This window comes from Callospermophilus lateralis, chromosome 10, assembly GCF_048772815.1.
Source record: "Callospermophilus lateralis isolate mCalLat2 chromosome 10, mCalLat2.hap1, whole genome shotgun sequence".
Classification (NCBI taxonomy): Eukaryota; Metazoa; Chordata; class Mammalia; order Rodentia; family Sciuridae; genus Callospermophilus; species Callospermophilus lateralis.
The window spans coordinates 130,188,422-130,213,819 of record NC_135314.1 but is presented as its reverse complement, the minus strand read 5'-3'; the positions used below and the strand labels follow the sequence as shown (position 1 = coordinate 130,213,819).

At 36.8% G+C, this 25,398-nt stretch overlaps 1 protein-coding gene and 1 non-coding gene across 2 annotated transcripts in view; both read right to left on the bottom strand.

The window, feature by feature from the left end:
* Dcaf1 (DDB1 and CUL4 associated factor 1) overlaps window positions 1-25,398 on the bottom strand; it is a 69,499-nt gene that overhangs the window by 30,140 nt on the left and 13,961 nt on the right. Inside the window, exons 3-12 of the mRNA XM_076867362.2 lie at window positions 22,425-22,501; window positions 18,620-18,693; window positions 15,301-15,414; window positions 11,602-11,739; window positions 9,499-10,011; window positions 9,103-9,204; window positions 6,717-6,875; window positions 4,907-5,086; window positions 3,981-4,190; window positions 2,599-2,768 (exon numbers count right to left, since the gene is read on the bottom strand). Coding sequence (XP_076723477.1) covers window positions 2,599-2,768; window positions 3,981-4,190; window positions 4,907-5,086; window positions 6,717-6,875; window positions 9,103-9,204; window positions 9,499-10,011; window positions 11,602-11,739; window positions 15,301-15,414; window positions 18,620-18,693; window positions 22,425-22,501 — 1,737 coding nt within the window. The remainder of the gene's footprint in view (window positions 1-2,598; window positions 2,769-3,980; window positions 4,191-4,906; window positions 5,087-6,716; window positions 6,876-9,102; window positions 9,205-9,498; window positions 10,012-11,601; window positions 11,740-15,300; window positions 15,415-18,619; window positions 18,694-22,424; window positions 22,502-25,398) is intronic.
* Window positions 23,288-23,492, bottom strand: LOC143409029 (small nucleolar RNA SNORA73 family). The gene has a single exon (XR_013092546.1). It is a non-coding gene; the product is annotated as a small nucleolar RNA SNORA73 family (small nucleolar RNA).

Here is a 25,398-nt window from a genome sequence, read left to right as displayed (position 1 = left end):
ACATTAGTGGACAGAATTCAGAAAATTGGTCACCCTGGGGAGGTAGGAAAAAAGAATGAAACTGAGGATAAAGCAAATGCAACATGCCAATTTTGGTTGAAGATGAATACACAACAGTTGTTACATGCCTTTCCTTTTTGTGTTTGAAATACTTCACAGAAAAAGATGAATGTGACCAAATATAATAACCTTAACTATGTATATATTATGAAAAAAGAGAAAATTAATGGTGATTAGAAGTAATTTTCTTTTCGTAAGGTTCTGTATATTGTAAGGTCAAAGCAAGCATTTATTAACTTTATTTTTCTTTTTTTTTTATTTATTTTTTAGTACCAGGGATTGAACCTGGGGCACTTAACCACTGAGCTATATCCCCAGACCTTTTTATATTTTATTTTAGAGAAAGGGTCTCACTGAGTTGCTCAGGGCCTCACTAAGTTGCTGAGGCTGGCTCTCAACTCATAATCCTCCTGCCTCGGCCTCCTAAACCATTGGGATTACAGGTGTGTGCCACCACGCCTGGCCTATTAATTTTATTTTTAAAAAATATACTTTTCAGCTGGAGTTGTAGCTCAGGATAGAGCACTTACCTAGCAAGCACAAGGCCTTGAGTCCAATCTCTAGCACCACACATAAAAAAATAAATAAGCCTTTCTTTCTGCAGTAGTAAGGATCAAAACCAGGATATGGGTTAGGCAAATGCTCTGCGACTCAACTATACCTCCAGCCCCTGCATAAGCTTTTTAAATCAATGACATATTTTTACATGAAGAATTATAATGAGTTAAATAAATACACACACACACACACACACACACACATATATCAGTCAAAACAATGTATATTAATACTCTTCCTGACTATCTTTTATTTGGTACTGGGGACTAAACCCAGGAGTACTTCAGCATGAGCCATATCCCCAGCCCTTTTTATTTTTTGAGACAGGATCTTTCTAAGTTGCTTGAGGCCTCACTTTGTCTCAAATTTGTACTGCCTCAGACGCCCAAGTCACTGGAATTACACATGTGCACCACCATGCTCAACACGCTTTCATTATCTTTTAAGTAATTCTCCAAGTAAATATATTAACCTACATATTTCCAATACTATAAAAAAGCAGTTCTCAGGGCTCAGGTACCATCTATTTACTAAATGACACTACAGCTCTGTGATAGAGCATTTGCCTAACATGCTCAAGGTCTTGGAGTTTGATCACCCACACTGCTTTTAAATAAATAAATAAATACATACACACACACACACACACACACACACACACACACACAGGTTCCCAAGCTGCAAACAAGTGAATCCCAGAAGTCTTCAAGACCCTTTTAGAAGGTTCCATTAAGTTAAGCTATGTTCATAAAAATGTTAAGATGTTATTTTCCTTTCTCACTCTCATTCTCTCACAAATAAGTCTTTTTTTAAAGAATATTTTTAGTTGTAGATGAACACAAGAACTTTATTTTGTTTATTTATTTTTTATGTGGTGCCGAGGATAGAACCCAATGCCTCCCATGTGCAAGGCAAGCACTCTACCACTGAGCCACAACCCCAGCCCCAAATATGAGTCTTCCAAAAACTATGTGATATGTAATGTTACAAGACTGAATAAAGAAGATGTGAAATATTAAGCCAACCCTTTTTTTTAAAGCTTTACTAAATCATCTGGTTTTATTTTAGAAATTTTTCATAAAAAATGCTAAAATTCAATGGGATCACATTAAAGTAAATTTATAGTTTTACATTTTAATATCTAAGACAGTAGACACTGATAAACATAACAAAAAAAAAAAAAAAAGCTCTTCAGAGTTCCTTCTTATTTTTAATATGGTAAAAGGGTCCTTAGGCCAGGAAGTTAGAGAACGGTTGCTCCAAAAGTACCCTACTAGATTTAGTATATTGGAATTTAGCAAACAAGCTATATACTTCCTCTAATAAGCCCCAACTGTCTTTATAGCAATGGGTAGACATGGAAAAGGAGGTCAAGAAATGCTATTTATAAACTTCTTTACTATTCTCTTCAAACCCCCATCTTTTTCAAATTATAGTTTTAATTATTTTTACATCATTCTCAAAACCACCCAACCTCCTTACTATATCAGCTGCCCTCTTCTGAGATTCACCCTACTCTGCTGACCGCCTTTAATTTCACAGAATTGTGAAAATCATTACAGTGTGTTGATCCAAAGAGCAAAAAGACAGTTCTATGAGAAAGTAAGATAAACAATACATGACTGTCAAGCTAAAGATATTCAAAAAGTTTAAGTACCAAAAACCAAGGACTCCAGCTTCAAGAGAGGACTTCAAACCCAGCTCTATGGTTAAGATATGTAAATTACATAACTTCTCTGAGAGTATAAATTGTTGATCCTTGTCTACCATGTAATGTTTACAATCGCCAAGACCATATATAGGAACAAGCACTCTGTAAATTAAAATCAAACTTTTGTGCTTAATTTCATTTCTCAAATTCAAGTCTAAATTCAATAAATGTTTGTTAAGTGTACACCATGTGCAAACCAAACCAACATCAATTTTAATAAAAGCAAAAAGCAGGATGGAACTTCATTTGAAACCTTTCTCTGGTCCCACCTTGCATAATAGGTCTTCCAATTGCAGGCAATAGAAATAAGCTGTAACAAGAGTTGCACACAAGAAAGTTTGAGGAAGACTTCAGCTGGTTCCCAGTATAGCTGAGCTGGGCCATATTCTATCAAAAACTCCATCATTTCCACAATCTGTTCATGAGTATATGAACATGCCTATAAGGAGACATACATGTTATTTTTATATATACTCTATTATCTGCCTGTTATCTTCTGAAGCACAGCTCAGTGACCAACAGATTTTGATAATAGCTTTCCAATACCATAATTCTTGAGTCAATAGCCAATATGTGAAACAATGATTACATAACATTTATTTTTTTTATTTTATTTATTTTAGTTGTTGATGGACCTTTATTTTTTATTTACAAGTGGTGTTGAGAATCGAACCCAGTGCCTCAAAATTCAAGGCAAGTGCTTTACCACTGAGCCACAACCCCAGACCACATTTGTTTATTTTTAACTACAGACTCACATTTTTCCCAATAAAATAACAATGTTATTTTGTACATATGTTTCATAGCTTAAAAAATAAGATGGGCATGGTGGTACATGCCTGTAATCCCAGTGACTCAAGAGACTGAGGCAGAAAGATCACAAGATCAAAGCCAGTCTCAGCAACTTAGCAAAATCCTCAGCATCTTATCAAGACCCTGTTGTCTCAAAATAAAAGAGACTCACAGTAAGTAGCTGAGCAGCAAAAGGCCCCTGGGTTCAATCCCTAGTACCCCACCCCCCTCAAAAAAAAGAGAGAAAGAAGCAACAGGGAATTGATATATTTTCAATCTGCTGATTTTCAGTAATGCAAATACTGACCTTGGTCTCAAAATATAACAAATAAATTCCAAAATGATAGAAAAGTAGAGATACAGACATACTCTTTCCAAAAATAATTCTGCACAAGAGGCAGAATGTCTAGTACTTTTCAGAGAAGAAAACTCTTTAAAGGGCTGGGGATACAACTCACTAGGACAGCACTTGCTCAAGACCCTGGATTCAATCCCCAGTACAAAAAAAAAAAAAAAAAAGCAGTAAACAAAAATTACGAGTTCCTTAACACACATTTAAGTTCACCCTTTAGTTTTAGTGTTCCAGAAAAATAATGACTTAGTAACTGACAACAAAATATGCCCCTGAAATTCACCTATTATATACATTTTCAATTGTTTTGCTTCATACAGGGAAAGTAAAATTCAACAATGCATTATCTTGCAGAAATTCCACTGATCTGGTGATGCGACTGTGTGTGGGAACAAGACTAATCTTTAAAAACTATATCCTTGGACTGGGTGTAACTCAGTTTTCCTAGTATGCACAAGGTCCTGGATTCAATCCCCAATATCACAAAAACAGAATACGTCCTCTTACCTTGTATGGGGGTTGAGGGTGAACAAGAATGCCACCCTCAGTTCTCTGAAGTGACTGTTTCACTTGTTCCAATTTAATGGCCAGGTGAGCCTCAAAATACTTGCGCAAGGCCATGCAGGTATGTTTCCCAGTTTGACGGCTAGCAAATATTTCATCATCACTCAGAAGTGCACCCTGATCTTCCAAATTTAGAATCTCCAAAGTACTGATCTATTAATAAACATTAAAAATTGAAGCAGAAGAAGGAGAAAGGACAAGAAATGTAAAAGGAAAACAAGGTAGACTTTTTTAAAAATATTTTTTAGTGTTGGCAGACCTTTATTTTATTCATTTATTTATATGAGGTGCGGAGAATTGAACCCAGTGCTTCACACATGTGAGCCAAGCACTCTACCACTGAGCCACAACACCAGCCCCAAAAACAAGGTAGACTTTTATGCCTAAAAGATGAACAAATATCAAAGTATATCTATATATAACAGGCTATAGCCATATGAAAACAAAACATTAAACTCACATAAAAAAAATTATGCAGCTTTTAATTATGTTAAAAGATATATAGGCATAAAGCTTTTGCTCTTAGAAAGGTCAAGATTGACATAGGATTACTGCATCCAAAGCCAGTCTATAATGGCACAAAGAGTCCTCCAACTATTAAAGAGAAAGGGAATGGGGCTGGGGATGTTGTTCAGAGGCAGAGCCTGTGTGACGCCCTGGGTTCAATCTTAGCACCCACCTTCTAGCATGCTTTGAGGCTCTGGCTTCAATCCTTAATACCACAAAAGAAGGAGAAAAAAATTTACACAAAGAATGATAACAAAACTCCTCCAATCAGAAGCTTCCTCTCCTCATTAGGATGCTATTAAAAGCAGCCAAAACAAGCAGGATCTCTGCACTCCTGCCAAGAGAAGGTAAAAAATGCTTACCAAGTTCACCAGACGACGAAGACCATCATAGCGGTCAAAGAGTTCCAACACAGCCCGGAATGAGAAGCAAATTGAGAAAAACATGGTAGCATGGCAGCATCCTGAGGCATGAGAACACTCCATTAACCACAGGGTATAGTTCACCACATCAGACAAAACATTGTGGGGATGCATGCAAACCTGCAAAAAATAAAATAATAATAGTTTTTTTTTTTTTTTTAATTGTGGGCAAAGGACTCTTTGAAAGAGATGAAAAATTCATCAGTATAAATATCTTGGCAGAAAATAATGATCTTTCCCAGTCATCATTCTTAGTTTAAGTTACAATGCAATTTTAGAACACATCCTTTGAAAACTAAATTTAGTTATTCTAATTTATCCTATACTGAGTACCAACAAATGTTATCATTTAATGCTCACATGGCTCTGTTACATAGATACTTAATCTCCACTTAACAGATGAGGAAGAGGCTCAGAGAAATTATCACCCTTCCTGAGGTGATAAAAGTAGATGAGCCTACGAAGTCTACAAGTTTAGTTTCCATTGACTCATTAATTTATTTATATGTATTTTGATGTATGCTATGAGTTAGACAAAGCATTCCCCAGGTCTGTTAACCTTTTCTATATCTTAACTATAATTAATTTTGTTATACACAGCTTAGTTTACTATTCTCAATCTCCTTGCATAATGTTCAACTGAAGAGGGGAAATTTTTTTTTTTTTTGGCTGTACTAGAGATCAAACCCAGGGCTTCACACTTACTAGGCAAGGACTCTAACACTGAGCTACATCCCCAACCCTTTTTTTTTACATTTATTTCAAGACAAAGTCTTGCTAAATTGCCCAGGCTAGCCTCAAACTCGAAATCCTCCTGCCTCGGCCTCCCATGTAGCTAGGATTATAGACTTGTTTGACACCAAGCCCAGCTGATTATCTGAATAAGCAAAGATAGAGCTCAATTTAAAAAAAAAAAAAATTGCCAGTTTTGCTTTACCAGAAAAGATATGCCACACTGAGTATTAGAAAAACATTTCAGAAATGACAAGACCTTCCCTAAGGGTTCGGGGTTGGGGGGGATTCACTTTTCAAATGTTCAACACCACTCATACTTTTTATTTTTTTAAAAAAAATCACTAAGCATAAAAGAGGATTAACCTGAAAAGCAGCAGAACCAAACACAAAACAACTATAGCCCTGAGAAGAGCTGGGATGATTCACTATCTCCACCATAAATTATCTCATAATAAACACAAAATATCATCTATCATTTTTGCAATAAACGGATTCAAAAAGTTAAATGTAACTCCACTGAGGAACATCTGAATAGTGCCTAATTTTAATGCCACAAAAATGGCAAAAAATAAATAAAGTTTCTAGAACTGCAACCCATCCTGCATTTTCCAAGTAGAGTCAGAAATTTTTTAGAACCTTTCCTAAACAATTTTACTTTTATAAAATGCTTTGTGGCTGTTCATATTCCTTGCCATTTTTCGTTAGAATTTAGTTCTTCAACTATTCATTTTTTCCTCATCCAAAAGTTATTCTATGATTATCTTATTTATTTAGTACTAGAGATTGAACCCAGGAGTGCTGCACTACTGAATCACATCCTTAGTCCTTTTTATTTTGTATTTTTAGATAGGGCCTCTCTCAGCTGCTGAGCCTGGCCTCAAACTTTCTATCCTTCTGTCTCAGTCTCCCAGTTGACTTCTATTATAGTAGGGTGCTACCATGCCTGGCTCAATGTGCTTTTTTAAACAGTCTGCCCCAACCCAATCCCTTTCTCATAAAACCTGAATGGACTTACTCTTTCCATAGCATCCTGGTTATAGGACAGGTAATACAAGCACATGGATACACCAGTTGCTGCCATAGAAGGACGAGGAATTTCCAGTAATTTCTGTACTCCACCATGGGCAACAAATTCTGTGGCAAATTTGTTATGGAGCAGGAGAGATGCCAGATGCTGAACAACAAAGACACATGTTATCATGGAACAATCTAAAGAATCACAAAAATCTATGAACATCAAAGTAAGATAAAGTGCTAAATACAAAACTTCTCTAAGTAGACAACCACTTTCTCACAAAAAAAAAAGAAAAGCCAATATTAACAGAAATGAAAAAAACAAACAACAAAAAAAAAACCCTTATGATTTCAAGACATTACTCTCTGCCCTCCTAATACCAAAGTTTCTTTTAAATGGTTTGTCTGTTTATTTTGTGCTGGAGATTGAACCCAAATCCTTCCAAAACCACTGAGCAACAACCCCAGTCCACTAAAATGTTTTCATGAAATTAAAAACAATAAGCCAGGTGTGGTGGTACACTCCAGTTATCCCAGCAACTCAGGAGGCTGAAGCCAGGCTCAGCATCCTATCAAGACCCACACCAACTTATCAAGAACCTGTCTCAAAATAAAAAATAAGAAGGGCTGAAGATATAGTTTAGTGGTAAAATATTCCTATATTCAATCCCTAGTACCAAAAAACAAAAAAAATAAAAATATTGCTAAATAACAATATAATCTTATAAAGTCATTTTATTTGTGCATACCTCTCTAAAGGACTTTTGCTAACCTTCCCCTTAAGTTATTTTAATATAATTGGTTCTGTGTTCTAGCTTTGATTCAGTATTGACTCAATTAATAAAGTCCTGAACTTAGCTTCTTTAAATTGACCCTCCCATATATTCCCAAAGAACGATCCTAAGTATCAAAACTGGAAATTTTTACAATTAATAAGAATAGATTTTAAAACTGAACTGAAAAGCTTTTTATATTTTAACTTTTCTTCATTTACTGTTCAAACCCCATAGGCTCTCTGGGCAGACCAGTTTAAGGGATGGGAATACAATGTAAATAGTAGGGGGCTTGACAACTCTGAACCCATAGCAAAGTGAAAAGTGCTGAGGAGAGCCAGAGCTCCCCCTCCTATTTCCCATGCCGGGTTATCTTCCAGGAACAGACAACACAACACAAATCAGAAACTACATGATTTAATATTTTACAGATTTTGTCAGGATCAGTGGCAAAAAACTACAGGTATGCCCTCTTTTTAGAAGTTCTTGCAACACCTAGACTCAAACTAATCCTTATATATAATTTGAATCAATCCCTCTCTTTGTTTTTTGTTGTTGTTGTTGTTTAATATCTCTCACACAAGTCTCTACCATGCTTCTACCCAATTCTTCCTTCAAGAAGCAGTTAAACCATGTGTAGGACCCTCTACCATTTAGGCCATGAGAGTGTTTTTTTCATAATGTTACTCCAATATAGTAGCAATTCCACTGCCATAATAGGTACATTGAGGAAACAGAATAAGCAGGCTCAATGATTAACGAAAACCTTAAATATATCTGGCTCATGACAACCTATAACCCAGCTCATTTCACTCCCATCGACAAAGACTCTGGTGGTTTCCTTTCCTTATACCGAATGTCTGTACAAAGTCAAATTACCCATCAATTATTATTTTAAACCATTTTGTTTTTACTCGCTTAGACATCTAACTCTTGTATCATGAAGTCTTCCTTTTGAACAAAATAGTACACCCATATTTCTATAGTATAATTTTCCAATAAGAAGGATCTCTTCTGAGATTTTTTCCGTGTTCGTCCATATTTCATTTATCCCTTATGTGACTTTGCACAGAAACAGTTCAATCATGACACCCATTATAATTCCCCACACAAAAAAAAAAAACAGAAATAGCAACTACCCCAATCGCATCTTCCATTGCATCCTGTTCAGGAACGATGTTACATCTGAAAACAATACCTCTGGGCCACTAGAGACAACCTGACCTCCAATTTTAACCCACAGCTCAAAGAATAATCATGAATTTAACACAACTTACACACACACAGTGCATCCCACATGTCAGTCCAATTATATCAGTCCTCCTGCAAACTCAAAATTTCTGGGGACTGAAAGGCAAATTCCCTCATTTCAATTCCATTTTAATATATTCTGGATCTGGACTGCAGTAGTTACTGATCACATGTGGTTAATTAAACATAAGTTAATTTAAAAATAAATAAAATTTAAAATTCAATGTCTAAAAGCCACTAGCTACATTTCAATATCTCAAAAGTGTGGCCAGTACCCACTGTACCCATTCTATAAAGCAGAATAAATATAAAAAGTTTCTACCAATAAAATGCTCAGTGACCTAGTATTTGTAACAACTTTACCTTGAGGGCCTCAAATGTAAGCAAGACATCATTAGTCTGTTTCAAGTCAATATAGAACATCATCAACTCCCGTGATCCAAGCTGCATGAATATGGGAAGTAACTGAAATGGAAGACCAAAAATAAATCTTAAAATTCTGGCTTTATTTTTCACACATTGAATAAAGAAGAAATGAAGCACCTCTTCTTCTACTTCCTCATCAGGAATAAACATAGGACCACAATTTGAAAGAAAAAATTTTACCAGAAGTGACCTACACAAGACCTTACCAGTTTGGGACAAAGCCTCTTTCTTCTGTAGTAGAGTTAAGAAACATAAAAATGTATAAAGTGCTAGTAAATAACCCAGAAATATATAGTCCCAAAGTGTGAACAATACACTTCCCAATAAGCTTACCTCCTGGTATTCTCCTAGAGGGGTCAAATATTGGAGAATGAGTCGCTGCTCAATAGCGGGAGTCATAGGATATAGGGTATAATTGGTGCCAATCACCCAGGGGGACATTTCTGACCAGCTGCTGTTAGATAGCTCAACAAACATGCGATCTGGATCAGAAGATGAGAAACCCAACTTTTGTTTGGCTTTCCTAAAGCTCTCTCTGTCACCCTGTTTTGCTGTCTTGTTTTTCTTCAATCCTCCTTCCTCAGGTTTGGTTGCTGAATTTACTCTACTACTGGTCTTATGGCCTGAATCAAGATGAAAGGAGATCTCCATGTCTCCAGAAGCTTCTTCTTGTTCTCCATCCACTACATCTACTGCCATGTCACCATAGTCCATGTCCACAGCTTCCTCATCCAGAGGCAAAAGGGGCTCAGAAGACAGTTTCCGTGGGCTAGGACGCTTATTTTCTTGTCGCAAAGCCACTTCCTGAAGCTGTAGCTCCCTCAGTCTTCGAAGAACTATTGCCACCTATCAACAAACATCAGTGTAAAAGGGGTTGTCTTTTCTACTTCTTAAAATGATTCTTAAAAAATAATTCTTATTTCCACTTAAAAAGAACTGGATACTAATGCCGTCAGTACAATGCCTAGTAAAAGCAAACAATTTGATAAATATGTTGATTTGATTTCTATAAGATGATAAAATTACACTATGGCTAAAAGCTTCATTCCCATATAATTTCCCAAAGAACTCAAATCAGAAGATTTGCACCAAAAAGGCATTTAAAATTCATCTAGTATGATTCAAGGTAGGCTGAACCATCCAACCAGAAGAGGTAGATACATTTTTTTCTACACTGGGAATTTATCCCAAGGACTCATAAATGAAAGGTGAACACTCCACCAATGAACTACACTCTCAACTCCCTTTTATTTTTTTTTATTTTGAGACCAGGTCTCAATAAATTGCCAAGGCTAATCTAGAACTTGCAATCCTCCTGCCTCACCTCCCAAGAAACTGAGATTATATGCTTACACTATCACATCTGGCTTAATCATGATTTTTTTAACAAGCCTTTGAAAGGCAAACATAAAGGTTTCTCAAACTTTAAGCTATTATAAGTTGTATTCTGTTAGATATTGTCATCTACATTGTAGATAATTATTACACTGTAGATATTATCTACACTGTATATAATGACATGATTAATTTTTTTTTGGGGGGGTGTGCCAGGAATTGAACCCAGGTGCACTTTACCACTGAGCCACATCACCACCCAGTTTTTTAAATTTTAGGACAGGTTCTTGCTAAGTTGCTTAGGGCTTCACTAAGTTGCTGAGACTGGCTTTGGCTTTGAACTTGTGATCCTCTTACCTCAGCCTCCTATATCACCTGGCTACCAAGTGTGTGCCACCAACCTTGACATGATTGATTTTTCAAATAAACCTTTTTTTTTTTTTTTTACTTTTTCTTTTAATTACTTACTTTGGGGGCCAACCATAAGAAGCAGTATTATGCTTAGTCTTTTTTTTTTTTTTAACATTTTTATTCATTGTTGATCAATTTTTTAATTTTATTTATTTAATGGTATATTGATGCTAAGAATAGAACTTAGTGCCTCACACATGCCAGGCAAGTACTCTATCATTGAGCCACAATCTCAGCCCTTATGCTTAATCTTAAATAGAGATGGGGAAGAGTCAGACATGGTTGCATACATCTATAATCCCAATGACTCAGAAGGCTGAGGCATGAAGAGTGCAAGCTTCAGGCCAGCCTCACCAACTTAGAGAGACCCTGTCTCAAAATAAAAGGGCCGAGTATCTGGCTCAGGTAAAGCACCCTGGGTTCAATATCCAATACCAAAACAATAATAACAAAAAGACCGTCTCAAAATAAAACATTAAAGGGAAAAAACAAAAACAAAATAGAGGAGGCTGGGTGGCAAAGAACCTTCAGGATCCAAAATTTTTGTTTTTTAAAAAGAGAAAGAAATATTGATATAACTATGCTGCAGTACAAGGTATAAATAATCACCTATTCAGATTCAGATAGCAAGAATAAATTTAGAAATACTCTCCCATAGCATGCTACAATTCATTCTAGGATGATCCTTACCAGCTGTGAATTTTCATCCCTATAGTTGGCAGCAATATCTTGATTTTCCATAGCACCTCCTAATAGTCCAGTAGAATATGTCCTCAAAGGCTGATCAGCCTCTCGGGCCCATTTGAAAAGATTCTCAACGATTCCTTCCTATAGTAAAGAAAAAACCAAAACAATTCAGAAAAGGACCACTTTCACAGATAAAAATATAAGCAAAAATTTCAGTCTTATGACAAAACAAAAAAAGTTAAAATATTTCACTGTTGTTAACAAGAACAAAAAATGAAACCAGGCAAAGTTGTACACACGTAGTTCCAGCTACTTGAGAGGCTAAAGCAGGAGTTCAAGATCAGTGTGGACAATATCATAAGACCCTGTTCACCAAAATACCAAACAAATAAAACAAAAAGCAAAAAGTCGGGTTGGGGATGTGGCTCAAGCTGTAACATGCTCACCTGGCATGTCGGGGCGCTGGGCTCGATCCTCAGCACCACATAAAAAAAATAAAGATGTTGTGTCCACCGAAAACTGAAAAATAAATACTAAAAAATTCTCTCTTTCTCTCTCTCCTCTCTCTTAAAAAAAAAAGTAAAAAGTCAAAGTAAGCCAGGCATTATGGAACATGCCTGTAATCCCAACTACTCAGGAGGTTGAGGCAGGAAGCGCATTATTCAAAGTCAACCTGAGCAACTTAGTGAACCTATCTTAAAAAAAAAAACAAGGCCAACAATGGCGCAAGTCTCTCACAAGACTTCAAAGCCAGTCTCAGGAATAGCAATGCACTAAGCAACTCAGTGAGACCCTATCTCTAAATAAAATACAAAATAGGGCTGGAGATGTGGCTCAATCCCCAGTAACCCCCCCCAAAAAAAAAAAAACAGGGCTGAGGATACAATTCAGTGCTTGCTTAACATGTGGTAGGCCCTAGGTTCAATCCCTAGTACCAAAAAAGAAAAAAAGATCAAGAAAGAGAAAGATCACTCACACACACACACACACACACACACACAGACAGACACACGTAAATACTTTTTCTTTTTAGTGGTGGTACTGGGAACTGAACCCAGAAAACCTTACCACTGAGTTACATTCCCCAATCCTTTAAAATTCTGTGATAGGGACTCACTAAATTGCTGAAGTTGGCCTTGAATTTACCATCCTCCAACCTCCCTTCCTAATGCTCTTGTTTTCTTTCAATCCTCCTTCCTCAGGTTTGGTTGCTGAATTTACTCTACTACTGGTCTTATGGCCTGAATCACGATGAAAAGAGATCTCCACGTATCCAGAAGCTTCTTGTTCTCCATCCACTACATCTACTCCCATGTCACCATAGTCTATGTCCACAGCTTCCTCAACCAGAGGCAAAAGGGGCTCGAAGACAACTTCTGTGGGCTAGGATGCTTATTTTCTTGCCACAAAGCCACTTCCTGATGCTGTGGCTGTAGTCTTCGAAGAACTATTGCCACTTGATACCCAGCCTCCCAAGTTGCTGGGATTACAGGTATGCCCCATCATGCCAGACCCAGAAGATTAAATTTCTAATAGTTTAAAAATAAAGCAAATATATACATAATGAAATATTACTCAGCAATAAAAGAAAATAAAATCATGGCATTTGCAGGTAAACAGATGACATTGGGAGAAGATAATGCTAAGTGAAGTTAGCCAATCCCAAAAAAAACAAAATGGCAAATGTTTTCTGATATAAGGTGACTGACTCATAGAGGGGTAGAGAGAGGGAGCATGGGAGGAATAGATGAACTTTAGATAGGGCAGAGGGTGGGAGGGGAAAGAAGGGGGCAGGGGATTAGCAATGATAGTGGAATATGATAGACATCATTATCCAAAGTACATGTATAAAGACATGAATTGGCGTGAACATACTTTATATACAAATAGAGACATGAAAAATTGTGTTCTATATGTGTAATAAGAATTGTGATATGTTACGCTGTCATATATTTAAAAAAAAAAAAAAAAAAAAAAAGCAAGCAAGGATGGGGCTGCAGCTCAGTGGCAGAGCACTTGCCTAGCATGGATGCGGCACTGGGTTTGATCCTTAGCATCACATAAACAAATTAGGGCTGGGGTTGTAGCTCAATGATATAGTGCTCACTTAACATATGTGAGGCACTGTGTTCCATTCTCAGCACCACATATAAAAAAATAAAATAAAGGTTCATCTACAACTGCAAAAAAAAATTTTTTAATAAAAAAAAAATGAAGCAAGCAGCCAAGCACAGAGGTACACATCTGTAATCCCAGTTACTTGAGATGCTAAAGCAGATAGATCACAAGTTCAAGAGCAGCCTAGGCAACTTATGAGGCCCTCAACTACGCCTAAGCCACCTGGCAAGCCTCTACCTCAAAATAAAAATAAAAAGAGCTGGGGCTGTAGCTCAATGCTAGAGTGTCCCTGGGTTTACTCCCCAGTACTAAAAATAAATAAAGTAAGCAAGCACTGGGAGGTTAGATCAGGCTCCATCCCCAACACCAAAACAAAATAAAAATGTAAAATAAAGAAGACTATGAGGCATACCAAATTCCACAGCAAAATTTTAAAGCTAGAAGACAAGACATTTATATTATTTTTTTAAATATAGCAACCAAGCTGGGCATGGTGGTGCACACCTAGCAACTCAGGAGACTGAGTCACAAGTTCAAGATCAGCCTGGGCAACTTAGCAAGACCCTCTCTCAGAATAAAAAATAAAAAGGGATAGGGATGTACATCAGTCATGGAGCATCCCTGGGTTAAATCCCCAGTACTACAGACACACACAAAAAAGTACCCATGCACAATGGCACACGCCTGTAATACCAGCAACTCAAAAGACTGAGGCAGGAGGATTAAGTTCAAGCAATTTATTGTAAACCTGTCTCTAAACAAGCATAAAACAGGCTGGGGATATGGCTCAATGGTGGAATGCCCAAGGTTCAAACCCCAGTAGTGCAAAAAAATAAGTAAATAAAACAATAGAGGGGCTGGGGCTGTGGTTCAGTGGCAGAGCACTTGCCTAGCATGTATAAGCACTGGGTTTGATTCTCAGCACCACATATAAATAAATGAATAAAATAAAGGCCCATAATCATCTAAGAAATTTTTTAAAAAATAGAAACAGAAATACTTATTTTTAAAACAAAAATTTTTTAGTTGTAGGTGAACACAATACCTTTACTTTGTTTTATGTGCTGCTGGGGACTGAACTCAAATTCACATTTTCTTGTTTATGTATCACTTATTTCAGCCTAAATTACCAGTTGAGCATGTCTGCCTGTCCCCAAATACATACATGACAAATGTGATAAGCTCCTAACTTGCTGATAAAACATTCCAGAACCTTGCACAAAACCTGTCTTCAGGTATTAGCTGAATGAATATTAAATACTACCAAGAATAGGATGGACTTCCTTGAAAAATAAGAGTTACCACTGGGGAAGACCCACTCATCAAAGAGTAAGAATTTAGATAAAATCATAACTCTATTTTAAAAACAAGATCTTAAGATTAAAAAAAAAAAAAATACCATAGCACACATGCAGCAAGTACTGTGAACAGCTATCTAAATTTTTCTTTTGTGTATCTGGATTTCTTAAATTTCTATAACATACACTGCTATTTGGATAAGAAAAAGCCATAACAAGAAAGACAAGTCCAACAGATCATCATTCAGTTAAAAATGAAACAATGACTTTTCTTTTTAGCGAGTACCTTTTCTTGAAAAACAACAGCAGTTTCCAGCCCTGGCATGATGTCCAGTAGCAGTCTGCAAGCTGCCGTGTTTAATGGGGGCTCTCGGCTTGTCATCACATATGCATTCACCAGCTGTAAAGAAAAAAAAAAGAATATTTCAACCCAAATATTTCAACCCAAATTATGGAAAATTATTGAAAATTCTAAATATATTCCTATCACTTTTCTTAAAAGACATGAAAGAATACCATACCAACAATTAAATTTTTAATTATTATAAATTAGTTATGACCAGGCAGGGTGGTGCATGCCTGTAATCTCAGCAATGACTTAGGAAGTTGAGGCAAAAGGATAACAAGTTTGAGGCCTATTTCAGCTACTTAGGGAGATCATGTCTCAAAAATAAAGAATACTCCATGTTTGTATGATATGTCAAAATACATTCTACTGCCATGTATAACTAAAAAGAATAAATAAAAAATTTTTTAAAAATAAAGAATAGTCAGGCTTGGTGGCACATGCCTATAATCCCAGCAGCTTGGGAGGCTAGGGCAGAATGATCACAAGTTCAACTTAACCAGGCCCTAAGCAACTTAGCCAGTCCTTAAGCAACTTAGCAAGACCCTGTGACAAAATAAAACATAAAAAGGGCCAGGAATGTAACTCGGTGGTCAAGCGCCCCTGGGTTCAATCATTAATACCAAAAAATAAAAATTAAATAAAAAATGTAAAAGGCTGGGTATATAGCTCAGTGGTAACACACTCCTTGGGGTTCAATCCCTAATACCAAACAAAAAAATATTGAAGTTATGATTTTCTTTTTAGCCAAGATTGTATTGTTTCTTCTACAGCTGAAAAAGTCAAATTATACCCCCCACACACACACACAAAAACAACTCAGCATCCACAGAAATTAAGGCTCAAAGGATTTTGGAAAAAAAACACCTCCTCACACTTATATATACTTCTCCCACCCCTGTATTAGGGACTGGACCCAGGGGCACTACCAATAAGCTACAAATCCATGGCCCATTTTATTTCTGAGACAGGGTCTAAGTTGCTCAGGCTGGCCTTGAACTTGTTAGCCTCCTGCTTCAGCCTCATGAGTCACTGAGATTATAGGCATGTGCCACAACAACTAGTGCCAAAAAAAAAAAAAAAGCATAAATATATACTTCTCCAGAAGTATAAAATAAGTCAAGATAAGCCCCAGATTCTTGAAAATAGTTAATGAAAAACTTGAATTTTATAATAAATTATGTGTACATATACATCAATAAAACTTTTGACACAACTAGTTTTTATTGAATATCTACTATTAAGTAGTAATAGTTACCATTACTATTTTCTGTGCTGAGTACACAATAGTAAATAATTATTGACACAGTCTCATCAACAAAGGCTTACAATCCGACAGAGGTGACACAAAAACATAGTATCTGAGTACAGGATGCTACATGCCTCCAAGCCCAGCTTTTAAGTGGCTGAGGCAGAAGGATCAAAAGTTGAAGGCCAGCTAGGACAACTCAGCAAGACCCAGTCTCAAAATAAAAAAATTTAAAATGCTGAGAAATGGGCTTGGGGCATACATAACTCAATGGTAGAATGCTTGCCTAGCATGTGTGGGTTCAATCCTTAGCACCCCATAAAAATAAATAAATAAAATAAAGGTATTATTGTCCATCTACAACTAAATAAACTTTTTTTTACAATTCATTTTAGGGGCTGGGGCTGCGGTTCAGTGGTAAAGCACTTGTCTAGCACGTCCAGCACCACATAAAAATAAGTAAATAAAATAAAGGCATTGTATCCAACTACACCTAAAATATAAATACTTAAAATTTTTTTTTCATTTTAAAAGCTGGGGGAGGGGCTGAGGCTGTAGCTCAGTGGTAAAGTGCTTGCCTCGCATGTGTGAGGCATTGGGTTCAATCCTCAGCACCACATAAAAATAATTAAAGATACTGTGTGTTCATCTACAAGTAAATAAATACTAAAAAAAAAAGCTAGGGGGAAAAAAATAAAAAGAGCTAGAGTTTACCTAGTATTCATGGGGCCCTGGGTTCAATCCATAGCACTAAAAAAAAAAAAAAAAGCTTGAAGATGCTACAAAAGGCTGTTAGGAAGCCATAAAACCCATGCAAAAGACTCAAGGAAGGTTTAGAAAGAAAAGGATTCAAAGTTAAAAATCAGAACAAAATAAGACAAGTAGAGAGTAATTAAGGAGAGGAGGGCCAAAGGTCAAGAAATGAAGCTGAAGAGTAGAAAGGCCAAAGACAAGTTTGGATTTTAACACCAAACTGAGAAATTTAAATTTTTATCCTGAGGGCAATGAGACACAATTAAAGGATATTCAGCATTCCATGATGAGTTTGTATATTTTAGAAAGATTTCCAGGTTATAAAATGAAGAATGGATTAGAGGAGGACAAAACAAGAAATCAATTAAGAAGCTATTGTAGTAACCCAGTGAGAGGTGGTAGTGGCTAAACCAAGGTCTGGCAACAAAGGGAGAAGGAAATAAAAGAACCTCTCACTTTTGAGGAGGAAGGGACAATACAACCTAATAAATTCACTGAACAAAGGAACTTGAAGGAGTAAAGGATACCTGACTAGACAAGGACGTCATTACGGAGTTACAGAACATGAGAAACAGACTATGAAGCAAAAAGGGATGCAGATTCAGTGTCTGTGGGACATATCCAGGTTGGGAATGTTTGGAAGGCAGTTGAAAGTAACCTGAAGCTGAAAAGAGACACTGGTGATAGAGAAATAAATTTAGGAATCAATACTAATACAGATGATAACAATAACACCTAAGTTTCATCAAGTTCTCATTATGTGCCAGGCAGGCTCTGTATCAAGCACCTTTCATACTTAATTAATGCTCTCAAGCACCATGCCATTCCACCTCCAAACAAACCTAACAGCCACAATTTATTGAGCTATTACTAAATTCAGAAGTTGTGAAATATAGTTTTTTTGTTACTCTTCACAACAGCCCTGAATTAGAGGATGCACCTTCCACACACATCCAACACACACAATATTGTTTTAATGCAGAATCATACCACATACATCATCCTTATTTTTCCATGTAAAAGCCCAAAAGAACTCCTATGGTCACAACTAGAAAATCATCTTACCCAAGAATGAGAAGAGAAAGAAGCCCCTGATTACTCTTTTTCAACTGAGTGAACACCAAACAAAAATCTACCCACTCTTCTCCCGACTTTGCCAAGGCCTTCAGTGAAAGCAAATTATTTACAAAAATAAATTTATAAAGATACAGCATCTGCTGATGATAATCTCTGGAGAAAAGTAAGAAGCAAACCTACTGCATTCATGAAATCATCATTCTTGAAGAGTATTCTCAGCAAGTGGCCCAGCATACATTCTGGATCAGCTCGACCTACCAAAAGAAGAGGGGAGGGACAAAGGAATGAGTTAAGTCATCCCAGTCAAGTAACTTAGATCTCTGGAATGGCACCTGTGTTGTTATAAGTACTAATAAAATGCTGAAAAAGTGAAGAAACACAAGATTCCTATTCTGAATTAGATTTCATAAGAAATATTCTATAAATTTAAAAGTGACAATATACAAAAACTTGAGACACTGCTCTAACCTTCCCATTTCCCAGTATACTGCCTACATGACAACACTGAAATAAAAATTGAATAATGGATCCATACCAGTATCACCAAGGGTATTTAAGATTTACAAAAAAATCTTAAAGGCCACTAAGAGAGAAAAAAAAAAAAAAAAACATGACTCCACAGCCACAGAAAGGTAGGAAGCATATTTCTTTTGAGGGAAGACAGGCTCCAAATTAATCTCTCCTTCAATTATTATAATAACAGCAGTAGCAATACATCCTCAAACCTGTAAGAACACCCAAGGTAGGAGTAAAGGAAGTGAATCCTACTAAGTAATCATCAACCCTAAAGAGAAAGTAACCTTGACCATCTTAACTCCCTACCTGTAGGGAAAGAAAGGTGGCAAAGGGACCAGGTGTTGCTACTCAATGCACAGGCTAAAAGTAAATGAATAAGCGAATGACTGAAAGAATTACTGGTTAATTTTGAAAACAGATACCTTCTATTTCATTTCCTTTTGGAGCACACAAATTTACAAAAGGATACATATAAAATGAAGAAAAATGTGAGCTGCTGATATTGTGTTTTGTTTAATTTGATTCAGTTTGGTTTGGTACTGGGGAATGAACCCAGAGATGTTCTACTGTTGAGCTACATCCCCAGTCCTTTTGATTTTTTGAGACAGGACATTGCTGAATTGCTAAGCTAGCCAGGAACTTACAATCCTCCTGCCTCAGCCTCCAGAGTTGCTGGAATTATGGTGTGCTGCAGCCTGGTATGAAGTTTTGACTAAGGTATAATCACTATCTCAAAGTAATTCACAGTTACAAGAATGGAATCATAGGGCTGGGGTTGTGGCTCAGTGGTAGAGCGCTTGCTTAGCACGTCAGAGACGTATGAGGCACTGTTCGATCCTCAGCACCACACAAATAAATAAAATAAAAGTACACACATCTTCAACTAAAAAAAAAAAAATTTTTTAAATAATGGAATCATAAAAACAAATGAGGACTTTACCTAATTTCCACTGTTTATAAAGTTGTAAAACCAAAATCCTTATTTTTATTTTTTTAAAATTATGCCAATGTCAAATATTGTTTAACATTAAGAGGTAGAGAGAAAAAATTAAATCTTTTAGTTTTCTCTCCTTTCTTCCTCATTACTACTTCTTCCTTCCCAAAGTAATGACATTAGGCATGATCATCTCTTTCTTTTGATAATCCCATGTATTAACTTAATTTCTGATTTCACATTCACATTGGTATTTCCTTCATGCTCTATTGCCTTACTGAAGATGTGGGTTAACTGAATATTCCAGAACTGTGCAGGAAAGTCTAGGACAAAAGTAGCATATAACATCACATAAACAATTAAATACTCAATTTGAAATGCCTAGATTACTAACGTTTGAGAACAAAAGCATTAGAAACAGAAATAAATCCTGAAACATTCAGATGGAAACACAATATTCTTATTTTTATGGCTCCTATTTATTCATGCTCTCTCTCTATACACAAAATTTCAGACCCTCTCCACAAAGGACTACTTCTAACTAGAGTATATATGCACTTTGAGACCATTCATGACTTAAGCTTTGCCCACTCGTAATCTACCTTTGAAAAAAAGTAAAATGGCAAAAATCTCAAGTCCTATATAATCCTGTATTTTAGCAAGCTCCATGCCAAAGCAGGCTTGTTTCAGCATGATTCTAAATTAGCCTCCACCAAAAATAAATAAATAAATGGTTTGATACAAGAGGCATACTTTAGCTTTCAAGACTTACTAAAGCAGACATTGAGATGTTTACTTATAGTGCTGGGGCATTTAGCTCAGTAACAGAGCACTTGCCTAGCATATCTACTGCCCTAGATTCAATCTCCAACACCACCGGGAAAAAAAAAAAGAGCAAGAGAGACACAGACATAATAGACTGCTGTTTATTCGGTTCCAAATACTAACATTCTAACTAAAAGCAAAGCATGAATACATTTTCAACTGTTATTTCCCTACAAGTATGATAATTATCATTAGGAAGATGAAGGCATAGAGTAAAACCCCTTTCTGGTTTAATAAATAAATAAATAAATAAATCGGGAGCTGGGGGGTTATGGCTCAGTAGTAGAGTGCTTGCCTAGCGTGTGTGAAGCACTAGTTCGATCCTCAGCAACATAAAAATAAATTTTAAAAAAAATTGTGTCCATCCACAACTAAAAAAAAAAAACTTTAAATAAGTAAATCAGCTGCATTAAAAAATGACAAAATCATAGAATTTGCAGGGAAATGGATGGCATTAGAGCAGATTATGCTAAGTGAAGCTAGCCAATCCCTAAAAAACAAATGCCAAATGTCTTCTTTGATATAAGCAGAGTAACTAAAAACAGAGTAGGGAGGAAGAGCATGAGAAGAAGATTAACATTAAACAGAGAGGAGAGGTGGGAGGAAAAGGGAGAGAGATGGGAAATTGCATGGAAATGGAAGGAGACCCTCAGGGTTATACAAATGTAATTACATAGAAGAGGAAGTGAGGGGTAAGGAAAATTAATAAGTAAATAAATAACAAGGGGGAGAAATGAATTACAGTAGAGGGGGTAGAGAGAGAAGAGGGGAGGGGAGGGGAGGGGAGGGGGGATAGCAGAGGATAGAAAAGGCAGCAGAATACAATAGACACTAGTATGGCAATATGTAAATCAGTGGATGTGTAACCGATGTGATTCTGCAATCTGTATAAGGGGTAAAAATGGGAGTTCATAACCCACTTGAATCAAAGTGTGAAATATGATATATCAAGAACTATGTAATGTTTTGAACAAACAACAATAAAAATTTTTTAAAAATGGCATAGAGCTTTATAGTACATAATTAAAATACATTTTAAAAATGTTTGTGAGACTAAGAATTATAGTTTTAGCAGGTATCTCCATATTTACTAGATTTTGAAACTTTGACTTCAAACTAGACAAAAATTCACTTCAGGAAAGGAAGTTACTTGTAATATTGACATTAATATTACTTTTAATATTGACATGACACAAAATCATATCCAGAGTGATAATTAATAAAGTGTTCAATTGAAAAAATAAATAAATAAATAATAAGTAAATCAGAAGGGGAAATCTTTTTCTCAAGTCTTTGTAAGTACACCAACTGAGTTAAGTTATACCTAATTTAGCTCCCTTAAGTTAATTATGTTCTATTTGACCTATAAATATCACGAATATTTCCATTTTCCAGGTATTTACTTTTCCTCATTGCCCTCACCTTGAGAAATATTGTAATAAATAAAAGGTCTTAAAACTTACCACAGAAAATGCTATTTCTTTTTTTTTAATATTTTATTTTTTTAGTTATGGTTAGACACAATACCTTTATTTTGTTTGTTTATTTTTATGTGGTGTTGAGGATCAAACCCAGGGCCTCATGTGTGCTAGGCGAGCACTCTACCGCTAAGCCACAACCCCAGCCCCAAGAAAATGCTATTTCAATTGAAAAATATTAATAATTTTCTTTTGTAAGGAAAAAAGACCCAAGCTTAAGAAAACATCTTACCAGGATGTCGATCATCAAATGGGTCTGGATCTCCCTTACGATATTCTTCAGTTTCTTTTTCAATCAATTCAGACATCCTAGCACAAAGGGAAGAAAGGATCAACTCTAAACACACAATAAAATGTACCACCACTTACAATTCAATAATTGAGGTATAAAAGCAAAAAAGTTAGAAAAACAGTATTTTTCTGATGAGCACATAAATCTAAACAATCATCTCATAAAACATCTCCCACTCCCATATTAATTCTTCCCTAAACACTCCCTACCCTCAACAAAAAGAAAAAAAAAAAAAAAAAGGAAAGAGAAAACCACTATCATCACCTTGGAATCCAAAAACCTATGCGCCATCATTAAAATCTTCCTGTTCTCCTCACCTCCACAATAATTCCCATTAGCTCTACCTACAAGATACCTCCTACTCCAATCAGTTCTCTAAATTTTGACCCTCCTATCCTTATCCAGACCCACCATCACTAACTAACTGTGCTTCCAACAATCCTTTTTACTGATCTTGCTTCCTAATTTCATGCTTGACCTGACACAATTCATTCTTTAACTTACAATGACTTACACAATACCTTGAATTAAGCCTCAAGTCCTACCTTGGCCTACAATTTTTACCTGGCTTCTGCTGCTTCCTGATTACTCCTCCAGTTCTCTACATCTCTTTCACTGTTTCAGTCACATGACTTTCTGTGCTCTTCAAAAAGTCTAAATTCATTCCTACTTCAGAACCATTCTGCATACTGCTACCCTTCACCTATAAAGTGCTTCCTCCCACCAAAGCCTCCACTCTGCCAAGTAACTATTCATGATTTCATTCACTCCAGATTAGTTGGTTTTTTTGTTGTTTTTTAAAATATTGTTTCCTGCATAGTTTGTCTCTTCAGTCATAGTCCACAAGACTCTTGAGAAGTTGTAGAAATATGCAGGCACAGACACAAAGGCCAGCTACATCTCCAACGTTATGGAAAGGAACTGTACATCATGGGGCAGAGTGTTATGCTCCCCTATACCACCTGGACAGAGCCCAGGGAGACTCACCCTCTTAAGTATCCATGCTGGACAGATTAATTTTGCCAGTTCTAGAATTCTCATAAATGGAATCACATATCCTCTTATTATATGTGACTTCTTTCACTAGCATGTTTTAAGAGTCATCCATATTGTTAGACATATCAAATTCCTTTTTATTTTGGTACTGGAGATTGAATCCAGGGGCACTTTGTGCTTTACCACTGAGCTGCATCCCTACTAGCCCTTTTTACTTTGAGACAGGGTCTCACTAAGTTGCTGAGGCTGGCCTCTAACTTATAATCTTCCTGCCTTAGCGTCCTGAGTCACTGGGATTACAGCCCCCACCCCACCCCCTCGGCCCCCACCCCCGCACTTGGCTCAAATTCCTTTTCATTCATGCACTGTTAAAACAAGAAAATTATTTTAGTATCCCTAAGCAAGACTTTGTTTGGGGGATAGGGGGTGGGCACCAGAGATTGAATGCAACTCAAGGGCACTCGATCACTGAGCCACATCCCCAGCCCTATTTTTGTATTTATTTAGAGAGAGGGTCTCATTGAGTTACTTACCACCTCACTTTTTGGCTGAAGCTAGCTTTGAACTCGAGATCCTCCTGCCTCAGCCTCCCAAGCTACTGGGATGACGGGCATGTGCCACCACACCCAGCTCCTAAGCAAGACTTTTTAACCTTTTACAATGACAATCAAATACAATGTTATCCACCCTCAACATCTAACATGTTCTGCCCTAAGTCATACTTTCCTACATGCTTTATTTCCACAAAATCCAATTTCTTAATCTTCAAGATTAAGTTCTCTGTAAAAATTTTTTGGCCCACTCTAATCAAGCCTCAAAAGTATTTCTGCTTTTTTCCCCTTTTCCGCTTAACTCTGCATATTCTCTTTACTACAAAGGATCGTAACACAAATTAGAATTAGAATTACGTGTTATAAGATCTACCAGTATTCTCACCAGGCATGATAGCGTATGCCTATAATCGAAGGGGCTCAGGAGGCTGAGGCAGGGGAATCACAAGTTCAAAGCCAGCCTCAGCAACATTGAGGTGCTAAGAAACTCAGTGAGACCCTGTCTCTAAATAAAATACAAAATAGGGTTGGGATGTGATTCAGTAGTTGAGTGCCCCTGAGTTCAATTCCCAGTATCCCTCCCCCAAAAAAAAGATCTACCAGTATTCTCAACTGAAACCAAGCAAATTAGCACAAAATTTAAAAATGGGGATTCTAGCCAGTAATGGTGGCCTGCAACTCTAATACCAGACATTCAGGATGCTAGAGCAGGAGGATTTCAAGTTTGAGGCTACCAACAGCCATTTACTCAGATTCTATCTCAAAAAAATAAAAAGGTGGCATACACCTGTAATTCTAGTGTCTCAGGAGGCTGAGGCAGAATGATCAAAGTTTGAGGCCAGCCTCAGCAACACAGCAAGACCCTAAGTAACTTAGCAAGATTCTATCTCAAAATTTATAATAAATAAATAAAAGGAGCCTGGCATGTGGCACACGCCTGTAATCCTAGCAGCTTGGGAAGCTGAGGCAGGAGGATCACGAGTTCAAAGCCAGCCTCAGCAACAGCAAGGCACTAAGCAACTTAGTGAGACCCTATTCTCATAAATAAAATACAAAATAGGGCTGGGGATGTGGCTCAGTGGTCAACTGCCCCTGAATTCAATCCCCAGTACTAAATAAATAAATAAACAAACAGGGCTGGGCATATGGCTCAGTGGTTAAGCACCCCTGAGTTCGATTCCCTGCACCAAAAATAAATAAATAGAGCTAAGCCAGCTGTAGTGGTGTACACCTATAATCCCAGAGATTCAGGAGGCTGAGGCAAGAGGATTGCTAGTTCAAGGCCGGTCTCGCCAATTTATCGAGACCCTGTCTCAAAATTAAAAATTGAAAAAGAGGCCTGGGGATGTAGCCAGTGGTAAAGCAGC